The sequence below is a fragment of the Aplysia californica genome, unplaced genomic scaffold (genome assembly GCF_000002075.1).
Source record: "Aplysia californica isolate F4 #8 unplaced genomic scaffold, AplCal3.0 scaffold00307, whole genome shotgun sequence".
Taxonomy (NCBI): domain Eukaryota; kingdom Metazoa; phylum Mollusca; class Gastropoda; order Aplysiida; family Aplysiidae; genus Aplysia; species Aplysia californica.
In genome coordinates, this window is record NW_004797577.1 from 840,095 (window position 1) to 853,416 (window position 13,322).

Genomic DNA, 13,322 nt, shown 5'->3' on the forward strand with positions numbered 1-13,322 from the left:
CTCTCTCTCTCTCTCTCTCTCTCTCTCTCTCTCTCTCTCTCTCTCTCTCTCCCTCTGATATTGTGATACGCATATTTCTTTTAGGAGGGAATTCCAAATTTTGAGGGCAAAAGAAGAAAGAAAAAACGCTTTCACTCAACGTGTTAGACTTTAAAAAGAACGGGCACTCTCGTGAGATCAGCACCCGAAAATCTTAATTTTTATTTATTTTTTGGGGTTTTTTTTGCAACTGTTAATATAAAGCCCTCTATACATGAATTGCTCGTGGAGATTCCTTACCTGATACAGTGCTGATTTTAAAAGAAAAAAAACAACAACATTCCCAAGCTTTTTAAAAATACTCCATTCATCAAAGACCCATTTTATAACTTACTTTAATTTGATTTACCTGTGAGCAGCGCAGGTTGGCTAGGAAGTATTCGATCTCCATCTGCAGCCACCACCCCCTGTCTACATTGTGAAAGATTAGAATAGAACTTTCTGAGCGCAGATCGGCCTGACAAGTCATCTGTGCACCCCCCCCCCCTCCCCAAAGAAAAATCAATAAATAAAAATCCATTAATTTCATGAACCGGAATTCCCAAAGGCGCATCATCTGCCACCTCATGGGTGCCCAAAATAATGAATGCTAACAACAGGTATTTATAAAATATGTAGGCCTACGTTATGTATTATGCGTAGTATTGTATCATATTATTAGTATTTCCTCCCCTCCCCCCACCCCCCAATCCCGCCTCAGTCATTTTTCAAGGACCGTAAGCTAGGCATTTATTTTATTGGTGCGACCCACGTGTTGCCAGTTCCGTAAAACTCTTAGATCTACCAAAACTTTGTTTCAAAATAGAGACCATAAGAAGCGTTTACAGAATGTATTTTCATGGGCTGTTGATATGCAGAATGATTTGGGATAGTATATTAGTTAGGGTTGGAGAGATTTTTAAAAAAAGAGGCGCAGGATATCAAATTATACATGTAGTCTATACCGTATATATAGATTCTAACTATTATAACAACAGACTATTATTCTCTAATCAACGCATTAACTGTATTATCAGAAGCATGAAAGGGTACAACTGGGAAGAGATGGAAAACAAGTACGCACAACCCCACCACCATACGGCAATAGTATGTGTCAGGGCGAGGGAATTATATAGGCGGTCGTTAATTAAGGGCAATAAAATTTGGAATTATTGGTGTAATCTTAAAGTTTGTTCTTTTTCTTTGCTTATGGTGAAGAATATCCATCTATCATGAATAGAGGTTGAGATATTTGCGATTGAAGTAGGATATATTATTATGGGGGCGGTCGAGGTACGGCAAGGCGTTGAGAAAAATGCCACCAAAATTAGGTGATTTCTAAAGCTGTAGCCTAGAGTCCTTGGAAACTAGATCTACAAAATACATTCTTTCGTGCCTTGGATCAACGTTTTTCAGAAAATCCATGTGTTATAGGAATTACTTTAGAGTGGACCAACGAGGTTATAATTTTATAGAACTAGATCAAGGTCTTAGCTGTGACGTCACGAGTATCAACCTTGAGGGGTGCGCCGCCATTCCGGAGAGGAATAAAAGGCCAGTCGGTGCACAGCAACACTTTCAATCACGGATTAATGATATTCTGCAACGTCTTTTGATGTCCTATCGCTAAAATGTACCCATAATGGATTTTTGTGCTTATTTGCCTTTAAATGAACCAGATAATCTTCAAATGATGCAAGGGTCTTTTACACGGTGAGACCATAATATGGTTGAGTAAAATTCAGGAAAAAAAAAAAGAATAAGATGAATTTGATGATCACTTGTTAAAAATAAAAAGCATAATTTTATTGAAATCTTTTGCTGTGCGTCGCCCAAACAGTGTGTCTAGATTTAGCACCGCTGACCACAACTTGAGGCGCTCGTATCGGCCCTCTGGAATAACAAATGTGACTGAGAAGCTGCTTAAGAAGCTTCAGCTGCAACTCTAGCTCACATTCAAGGCTGTCTGAACAGAAAAGAATCACTGTCGATGTTGTTGAGATGATAGAGAGTATAAAGTAGCCAACCAGGCGTAAATACCCACCAATAAGACCAGTGTATATTCTGTCTCATTTGCGGAACCGATGCCAACAGTATGTGCTGCAGCAGCAGCCGGGGTTAAATGAAGATGGGGTGTTGTGTAGCCAAATATCATTGCCAACCTGCGCCAATTTAAGAAAATATTGTGAACGTTTAAGATAAAAGGGTATTTATCTAAGCGTTGCATTTTAAAATGTAGATTTGTGCCATTATTAAGCAACGCTCTTTGGGTGTGCGTACAGGATCCATACAGCAGGTGATTAACAATATCCCAGCCTATACTTAATTGCTCATTTTGAGACAATAATTAACCCAGTATTAACTCCCTGCATTCTCTATGAAGCCCTGGGCTTTGCATCAGTAGAAGCTACTTATAGGAGAGTATAATGTGTAGACAGCATGACATAAAAGCAATTCATTTTGTAAGTATGAAACTGTCCCTTTTCTTAATTCAAGTTACTCATTTTGTCTCCCTCCGCCCCTCCCCTACCCCACCCGGGAAAAACAAACAATACCTCATAATATATCTCTGCTCATTTGTAGCCCACGTTTAAGTAAATTGGTCAGCAGGTGTGGTATTATCATGTGTGTACGTTAAGAATAAATAACAACAGCAGTGGTGGTGGTTAGTGAAGGGCTCACGTGCTTGAACCCCCCTCCCGATCCCCCCCCCCCACTTTATCCCAAAGCAAATGAAAATTACAACTATAAGTAACCCTAACAGCCAATCAAATGTCTTTAGGGCTCAGCAAGAGACGAGCCCGTTCCCACGGCCTCTCCTTAATGAAACTCCTCTTGTAAAAAGATAGCCTAGACTTGACAAAAATAACATTGCACAGAGGGCTCACGCTCTCCTAGCCCTGACAATGGGGTAAAAGTTTACGACACACTTTCCCCCAGTGGCAGTTACCTATACACCCATGCATTAGACCTTTGTTAGGCGCGTTCTGCTTTCCGAGACTACACGACCTGTTCCAGCCCATATAGACGGTAAATGTTTGGGGTGTGGTGTGTGTATGTTTGTGTGTGTGCCGCTGAGATTTAACAGTTATTAATTACATAAAACCACTTTTGAGGCAACTTTTTCATCAGATGAAAATTAATGATAATAGAAATTTGGAGGTGAAACAGCTTCGTCCCCTTCATACAGAAGAATTGAACTTAGACCAAAAAGATAGAAGACAAAGGTAACTCTCCTCGTTTGAATGGTTCTCAAGGTGCGTGGCTCGCCGTGAGTAGACATCTATAGAAAAATCATCAACGTTTTGTTCTTTTTGCTCGCTATTTGGTGGTAAAGAAGTGGAAGCAACCTAAGCCCCGCCCAAATTTTGGTCCACCCCCCGCCACTGAGCAACAGCAAACAAAAAGGAAATTAAAATAAAACTCTATAGATCTAGGCATTGCGAGGGACCCGCAGAGTGACAGTGCTGTTTCTAATCCCCTAAAAAATGGCGACAAATGCCAGATGAGTGGGACCCATAAGATACTTAATACATGTATATTGGTTTTAAAGGGGGTAACTCTTTGGTGGGACCGCAGAGTCAGTGAGTTTACGTGGGTGACGTCACAGCTGTGCCCTCTAGTACTATTATAATCTCTTTTAGTTTAGTTTTAGTAAGAGTTTTACGGCACTCACAACACAATATGGTCTTAAGTGCCGAAGCTTAGAGGTGTTACAAACGAGTAACAAACACAAACAAGGAGGAGAGGAGATAGATCTAAGGACGATAGTTGTTTTGTGGGAAAGAAGAAGCAAACCACATCAGAGCACCCGCCAACCACCCACCATAACCTCTTTGGAATGGACACAAGAGATGTTGAGCCCAAAACAAAACAAAACATAAAAAACAGACCCCCCACCCCAAAAAACCCCATCAACAAAACCCCAACAAAACAACAACAAAAACAAAAAAACAAAAAACAAACAACATACATGTAGGCCTACCTAAAATTGTCAAAAGGGGGTAAATGTCGATTTCTTCGACTTCATTATTTTAATGGACGCCTGATTTCACCACGAATGCCTCACGTATCATGATTCAGATGTGCGTGAACAATAAAATACATAGATTTTATACAGTATTATAGGTAGTACAAGTATCTTGGATCACACGCGCAAAGTAAAACAAAGCGCGCTTTTGTACTACATACATACAAACAATGAAAAGTAGGCCTTGGCTAAGTGTATGAATTATGAATCCAAATTGGCATATTGGATCAGAACTGTCCAGAGAAAAATAGTGATGTGAGGCTAGGTTATGTTAAGGCGTATGTTAATGTGTAAAACTGAGTTACGGAAACTAATGTCGAGGATACAAAGCAATTTAATCCAGAAACGTATTCTTTAATTCTAATTTAATTGAAACATTCGAAAATTTAAGTGTTCCTGAATAAATGGATTAAAAAAACCCATCATCGATCTTGTGATAAAATTGGCAGTAATAACTCATTTGCAGCGAGAGACGTCATCAGCCAGTGACAAGAGCGAATGAGAGCAAGGCAAGGGAGCTAATACAGAAAGAAAATGGGGAAATGCAGTAATGCAGGAGCAGCTCCAGTTCCAGTCTTGTAGGCTATAACTAGAGTGGTGTCGATTCAGTTCTGGAAAACGCGAGGATTCATATTCCCTTCATTTGCTTTACTAGATCTAGATCCCTCGTTGCCTTTGCCAGCTAGTATTGCCATGTTTGCGCTGGTATGAGTGTAAGGTAGATCTACAAGTCTTGGAATTAGGTATGATGATTTTACACTGAACACAGGTGTTGCGCAGCCTTCTCAATTCAATTCTCTGTCTCAGGCTTTTGCCTGTAAATGTCTCGAGATCTAATCTAATCTAGATTCTAGATCTATCTAGATCTAGATTCTAGATTTAGATTATGTCTAGATCTAGATCTAGATGTAGATCTAGATCTAGAATCGGTTTTTAATCTTTATTTTATTGTTGTACTAGATTCTAGATCTAGATAGATCAGCTGACAGTTCAAGTGTTGGCTTCCTGAAGTCCTGAATCAGTGAAGATCCTGTGAAATTAGAGGTACAGGTAAACATTGTCATCGGATCTGTGTAGATATATATCTAGATCTAGAATCTAGGTCTAGATTCTAGATCTATCTAGATATCTAGATTAGATCTACAATCTAGAAAACTAGATCTTAGATTTGGCCACCTCTATTCTCACCCAACAAGGCGAGTCTTTTGGCTATTCTCACCCGGTGCGCGTTCACCGTTAACCTAGATCTAGGCCAACCAATTTTACTTTCACCCTATACCACAGAATTCTACACTGTGATATCAGAAAAATTGTAGAATTCTGTGCCGTGAACAAACGTTCCTTTACTACTGTTAGCCTACTAAAAGCGTACAATTTTGTCTGTCGGCAGTGGAGAGAGAGAAAGAGAGAGAGAGAGGAGTAGCACGAGAACTTGCGGGCAAAACAAAATGGCGACCCGTGTAGTTCGGCTCGATTAGAAAAGTTAAATAGCCGTAGCATCTTTTTAGACAACCAAATTAATTTACTTTTGTGTTCTAACATCATTTTTTAACGTTGTTTTGGTCAATTTGATCGTCCACACCGATAGACAGTACAGGGCCTATTCAGAAAGAGATAGAGAGAGAGAAGAGGGGAGGAGTAGATCTTGTGAGAACTTTCGGGCAAAACAAAATGGCGACCCCCGTAGTTCGGCTTGATTCGAAAAGTGAAATAGCCATAGCATCTTTGTAGTCGATAAAATTAGCTTACTAAACTTTTGTGCTATAACGTTACAATCTTTTCTTTGCCTTTATAGTTATCCATTTGCTCATCCACCGATAGAAAGTATTCCGAAATTAGGAAAAACAAGTCTTGTTTCACACCGGGTGAGAATAGCCTACGGTGGCAAGTCTCACCCGGGGTGAGAGGTCGATCGTATTTCTATTCTCACCCCGGGTGAGAATAGCCACTTCCCTTAGATTTACTTGATTCATAGACCTGTTCCGGATCTATGCCATATATATTGGTATTGGTTTCTTCTCCATCAGTCAGTCTGTCTCAGCAATGCCACAGTTATATATAGATCATCTGTTGAGCTCATTTGATTTCATTCTATGAAAATAGCCTCTACATAATTTTTGAGAAGTCAGACTGCACTTGTAGCCCATCGTTTACCAAAAGAATCCAAAAGTACTTTTTCAGCCAGTATCTCTACGTTCACACGGTAACCAGCCACCTTGTCTCACCTAGTCTTAGTAGTGTATCTTCGTACACGGTAACCGGGCACCTAGTCTCAGGGTCTACGTACACGGTAACTGGAATGAAAATAAATCAATATTTGTCCTGTGTTGTCACTTGCTGAAAAAAGAGAAAGTCATTAATATAGCGTCTTGTCGGGCTCGCCATCGTGACCAGTCACTGAGTCAGTGAACATGTGCGTGTGCATCATATTGTGAGTGTGAGTACCCGTTGGGGTCACCAAAGTTCATTCCAAGTCTGTGCGCTGCGAAGTACAGAGCTCTGGAATGGTAGGGATTATAATTGTTTTTTTGTTTTTTTAAGGTACAGTCGGGGGAGGGGTGGGGATGAAGGCAACACCGGATGACAAAAACTGAACTTGGGAGTTCTGAACTGCACGGTTACCGTGTACATGACACTGAGACTATGCCTGGTTGCCGGTTACCATGTTACCATGTACGTAAATATTGAGGCTACATGTCCGGTTACCGTGTAAAAATGACACTGAGACTACGTGCCCGGTTGCCGGTTACCGTACGTAGACACTGAGGCTAGGTGCCCGGTTACCGTGTACGCAGACCCTCCGTTAAAAAAATTCTAAGCAAAGAAAGGAGAAATATATGGCACAAATGCAGATGTTGCTGTAGTTCAAGTGCTATTGATGTACTTGTGAAAAACTTCATTGAATTTATTGAGTATCAAATTGCTTCACACACAGGATAACTTTCTAATTGTTTCTTTCATTCTCAGAGGAGTAAATTAATTGTGAAACTGTAATGTGATGATTTCATTGTAAGGATGTTGTCTGTCAGCCAAACTACGTCCTGGATTGATAATGTGGAGGTCCGCGGACCTTTGCCTCGTGACAGCAGTCACCAGCTTTCGTATAGAGTGAACCTTCAGATTACAATTTTTGGTTTATTCTGAGGATATTTTTTTAAGAAGAGAACAAACATTGTGTGAAAATCTACAAAGATAAGCGGTCAGCATGGAAGGGGATTGTACTAAAACGATGCTGATCACCGCCAACGTTGGATCCATTTTTGAAGAGGTTAGTTTGTCATTTGTGAAAATCATTAAATTATTGTTTTCCTGTTTTTTAATGTCATTCACACGTTTGAATGGACATTTGCAATGAATGTCTATGCTGTAGCTGCTCAAATGATTTGATTTTATAAATTCTTAATTGTGAAAGGTGATGTGTGGAATAATGTAGTGGCTGTCGAACTTTTTAGTCCAAGCTAATTCAGTGTACAAAAGTGAAAAGTACTGCTTTGGCTTTAGCTTCATGTACATACATGCATTATAATATCGAATTCTCACAGAGCTGACAGTTTTGACCAAAACCTGATGTTTTTCTATTTTTCATAGACAGTGATGGTAATGAATATATGTAATTCCCTAGAGGAATACACATGATGCATTATAATATTATAAATCCTCTCCAAGACATTTGATATTATATAATATTATATGACCAATATTTTCTTGTTTTTGCAGCCGGATGCAATGTTTGCCCCTTGGCTGAAGGCTTTTTTTCAGGTGAGCAAGCAGTGGTTTGGCTTTGGTGTGTAATACTTTAAAATCAATTTATAATGTATTGATGCTGCACAGTAAGTTCATTTAAAATCTTCTTCTTCTTCTTCTATCCCAAGGTTGGGGCAACCGTGGGGGCACCACTACATCTGAAAACCAGCTCTCGCCATCTATTTTTGTCCTCTGCTTTCCTCAGATTGTCACCCATCGTCTTTCTTGTCCACTCTGTAATGTTGTCCTCCCATCTCCTTTTCTGCCTTCCTCTCTTTCTCTTTCCTTGTACGATTTCTTGCTGGATTGTTTTGGCAAGTCCTGTGGATCTTGTGACATGCCCATACCATTTTAATTTTCATCTCTTCACTGTGATCGGTAGATCTTACTACCCCACTGGATTGGTGATTCTCTTTCGTACGTCAGCATTTGAAACATGGTCTTTGTACGAGATGTCAAGGAGTCTGCGGTAACATCTCATCTCTATGGTCTGAATCTTTTTCTCTAATTCTGCTGTTAGTGTCCACGACTCGCAGGCATATATAAAAATACTGAGATGACCAGTGAGCGCATTAGTCTGATTTTTTAGTTGTAGTTGTGCGTGATGTTTCTGTCCCTCCAAATAGGCTTCATTCAGTTTTGACAGCGCATCTGTTGTGCGATTCTGGAGAGAATTTCTGGTCTTGAGCCTTCATCTGAGACGATTGATCCAAACTATTTGTAGCTGTTGATGGTCTGAAGTTTCTCGCCCCTGACTTTGATGTCGACGTTGATGCCATTGGTATTGGTCATTAGCTTGGTTTTGTCGGCCCTGATCTCCATGCCGTAGGTTGCTGAGGTTGTGTCCAGCCGCTCCACTAGTGTGGCGAGCTCCTGTTTTTCTCCTGCTAATCCATCGATATCATCGGCAAAACGCAAGTTAGTGATTGTCCTGCCTCCAATACTGATTGTTCCATTGTGGTCTTCCAGAGCGTCAGTCATGATTTGTTCTAGGAAGATGTTGAAGAGAGTGGGAATGAGCAAACAGCCTTGCCTCGCCCTGACCGTTGTCCTGAACCAGTCCCCTATGCTGCCGTTAAGGTAGACTGCGCTGGAGGCCTTGTCATAGTTGTTGTATGACGTTGATCAGGTTCGCGTTGATGTTATTTTCCTCATGGTTGCCCATCCATAAGGCTGCATGCCAGACCCTGTCGAAGGCCTTTTTAAAATCCAGATATGGTATAGGTTTTGTTGGTGTTTGAAGTACCTCTTGCACAGTATCCTGAGCTGTTGTGCTGCGCCCTGCTCTAAAGCCTGCCTGCTCTTCGGCAATGATCTTCTCTGCCTGTGGTTTCAATCTGTTCAGCATTATCTTCAACATAACCTTCCTGGGATGGCTTATTAGACTGATGGTGCGGCAGTTCTGACATAGTTGCATGTTACCTTTCTTGGGGAGTGTAATCACTAATGATCGTGTCTGGACATTTTAAATACTCATTGTAAAACGGGGAGTAGATGTTATAAAAATGATGCGTACATAAATCAAAATAATTATGCAAAATTGAAAGTCAAAACTACAATCTTAGTAGTTATAGCAATTTGAGCAACATGCAGACTTCCAATAATAACTTCATACACACTTCAGCAACCACAAAGATTTTAAAAAACTGCATTTGTTGAATGAACTGTTTTTTGAAAGAATTATTCAAAACTAATTTTGAATAGTTGGTTTGCTTTCAGTGTGGGGAAAAAACCGATTGTCATACACTTTTGTCTATTTCTATGCAGTTTTTAAAAATCTTTGTGGTTGCTGAAGTGTACGTGTATGAAGTTATTATTGGAAGTCTGCATGTTGCTTAAATTGCTATAATTATAAACTACTATGATTGTTGTTTTGACTTTCAATTTTGCATTATTTTGATTTATGTACGTATCATTTTTATAACATCTACTCCCCATTTCCCTTCGCGAGAGGATCCACTTGAAAGCATTGTTGATTCCCCTGACTATGCCTCAGAGATCCAAATAGATGACATGCGTGTCTCACGAAATTTTAAGGAGAGAACAATGAAGACAGTAGACACTGAACAGAGGGGCAGACACAGCATCAGATCGTCACCTTGTCAGTGGAGAATGTAAACTAAACTAAAAAAAAAAAAAACCTAAAAAAAGCAGCAATAAATGACCACCCAAAAAAAGACTAAAATTCAACACCTTCCAGTTGAAAGACAAGACCATTTATGAAAAGTTTAATTTGGGTTTGAAAAGACAGATGATCTAGTGCTGTGAGAATTGCTGGGAAAAGAGGAAGTAGACTTTGAGGAACGTTGGGCAGCCATATGGGACATATATATTATATAACTCAACATTCAGGGAAGAACTAGGACGAAAGGATCACCAACATAAAGAATGGATGTTAAAAGAGCCACTACAAATAAATACAAGTTTGGAAAGAGCAAGGAAAGAAAAACGAATGCTTAATTCTGAAAGACAAGCATCACTAAGGCGGACGCTCAGGAAGAGCAAAGAGATTTTAAGAGAGGACAAAATGCACGTTTGCGGAAGGTCTAGCTGAAACATTAGAAGAAGTAGTGTTACATGGTGACATGAAGAGAGCCAATAAAACAAGGAAACTTTGCAGAAATTTTAACAGGCCTGAAGCACTAGTTAAAGACAATGATAAAAAAAGACTAAATGTGACAAGATGCACAATTCAATAGATAGGCCCAGTATTTTCAAGAGCTTTTAAATGCACCAGCCCCAGAGCAACTCACAGAATACTTCCAGCAACTGCTGACTTGGACATCAGTAGTGACTCGCCAACAAAAGAACAAGTCAAACAGGCACTTTCTCAACTGCAAAATGGAAGAGCAGCAGGACCTGACTACGTCACTGTAAATTCTCTAAAATCAGAAAAGGGACAACAGCTGACATCCTCCATCCACTTTTTGAAAAGATCTGGGATAAAGAAGAATTCCCAAAGGGCTAAACTAAAAGAAAGACATCTCATCAAATTTAATTCTTCAAGAAAGGTGACCTCAGCAATTGTAAACTCTATCAAGGGATAATTATTATCAATCACTGTAAATTATTAAAATGAGCCTTTCATCTTTACCAAGCAATATTTTGAAACGACAGATCTTGTATTGATCAAATTGCATACATCGGCTAGGATTATAGCCAAGCAATCACTGGAATGAAACTCGCTACTTCTAGTCATCTTTGCGGACTACGAAAATGCATTCCACAGCATCCATCATGACACCTTGGAAAATTCTCAGACATTGCGGCATCCTGGAAAAACTAACTAGTCAGACTAACCCAAGAATACTACAACGATACATACTGTAGAGTCATCCATGAAGGTCAGTTCATCGACAGCTTTCAGAGATACATACGTGAGTGAAACAAGGATGTATACTTTCACTTTCACCTTTCTTGTTTTTACTTACCATCAATTGGATTATGAAAATGATCACAGAGCACAGAAAAGCAAAAATCCAGTGAAGGTAATGGACACAACTTGAAGATCTGGACTTTGCAGATGATTTTGCCTTACTTTCACTTCTAAGTTGTCAACAAATGAAAGAGAAAACAGAAGATCTTGTAAATGTTTCGAGATAACCAACCTTGAAGTACTTCCAGACAAGACCAAGATAGTAAAAATCAAAACCACCATCAATGATCAGATTACCGCTGAAGAAACACTTTAAGTGGAAGTTGATTCCTTCACTTACCTAGACAGTTTTATAGACAAATTTGGAGGAACAGATGCAGATATAAAGGTAAGAATAGGCATAGCAAGAGGTGCTTTCTCACAACTAACAAACATATATATGACCATCAATCAAGAATTATAAGGTACAAAAACCAAGAAAAGGATCCTCAACACCAGTGTCAAATGTGTACCACTTTATGGATCAGAAACTCAGAAACTTACAAGTTACAAGTTACTTACAAATAAAAGCTACAGGCATTTTTATGAATAGCTACCTAGAAAAAATTAAAAAAATTAATTGGCCTGACACCATGACCAACTATGGGAACAAACAGTTCAACAGAAAATTGATAGAAATGAAAAAGAGAAAATGTAAGTGGATTGGACATGCTTTGAGAAAACTGAGAAACAATATTACTCATGAAGTCTAGGATGGAATCCACAAAGAAAAAGAAAGAAAGGAAGGCCTTTTAAGTACTTAGAGGAGGGACATAGAGTCTGACCTGAGGAGATTGGATACAGTTGGACTTGGACAGAGGTAGGGATTAGGACAGAAGTTCGTGGACAGCTCTTGTTGGTGGCTTTTATACTGAAAGGCTGATGATGATACTTCTATGTGTACACAGTTCTATTCGTTTTACAATCTAAGTAATTCCAAGTTTTGGTTTTTATGAAAACTCTTTATTTTGCCCATGCACATGATAAGGATCTTTTGTTTGCAATATTGTTAATATGTGCAAGTTTACATTTAATTAATTTCTGCCTTTCAGCCTTCTGTAACCACGGATCATATCGTATGTTCACTGTTGCTTTTTTCCTGTTTTTGCAGTGCATACAGACACAAAAACCTGGGTTTGTTGCAATTCATTGTCAAGAAGTAGGTGGGAAAAATTATGAGGCTTCCATGCAGCATGTGAATCAGTTCATAAAGTGAGTATTTACCTTTATTTACCTGTGTTGTACAAGTATATTTTTAGTCCCGCCTGGAGATGTTGTTTTTGATAGTGTTTTTCTAAAGTGTTTATTGAATTTAAGTTTCTGTCTTTGTGTGTGTGTGTGTGTGTGTGTGTGTGTGTGTGTGTGTGTGTGTGTGTGTGTGTGGATTCCATCGTAAGGCTTGGCGTGCAATGTTTGTTTTCTGTTTTCTCAAGGCTTGTCCGACCATTTATTGTCTTCCTCATATATTTCTATAGTCATTTTCTGTTTTCGTTTCTTATGGTATCAGGCCAATGAATGTTTTAGAGTTTTTGCTTAAGCAGCTGTTGATAAATATCTGTAGTTTTTTTACAAGTTTGTTTCGTAAGTTTCTATGTTTCTGATTCATAAAGCAGGTCACTTTTGACGCTGGTTTTGAAAATCCTGGTCTTGGTTTTTGTTGTATTTATAAGTCTGATTTCCATCTGTTTCTTAGATGTATGAAAGCACCTCTGTCATTGCCTATTCCCGCCTTTATGTAAGCACATTCAAGTTGTGCCCATACTTGAAGGTACTCTAACCTCTCTGCATCTGGGCAAGCCTGCCCTTTTGGAAATGCCCCCAGTGTATGAATAATGAATTGAGTAGGGGATACATGCGGCGCGCAGTGACGGATTGCTGCAGGCCTATACGTTCTTATACATGTACTAGCTGCAGGCCCATGCCACGATGATACGTGTTTAACAAAAAACAATGAGTTTTACGCACCTGCCAGTGAGTAGGCGGCGCGGCGTAAGACCATCTGCTGCCACCTGTGGACCCTCTGACTGTTGCTGATGAGCATTTCCGAAGTAATTTAACTCCGCGCGGGGCGGAGAGAGAGAGAGAGAGACAGAGAGAGAGAGAGAGAGAGAGAGA

General features: G+C 39.6%; 1 protein-coding gene across 1 annotated transcript; it reads left to right on the forward strand.

Moving 5' to 3' along the window:
- Window positions 1–4,057: 4,057 nt before the first annotated feature.
- LOC101855116 (inositol polyphosphate-5-phosphatase A) lies at window positions 4,058–12,419 on the forward strand (the record flags this gene model as incomplete). Its single annotated transcript, XM_013084646.2, is given in 4 exon segments — window positions 4,058–4,791; window positions 7,063–7,316; window positions 7,766–7,807; window positions 12,319–12,419. Coding segments are annotated over 3 exon segments (206 nt in total), but the record flags the coding sequence as incomplete, so codon positions are not given.
- Between the last annotated feature and the right edge of the window lie 903 nt (window positions 12,420–13,322).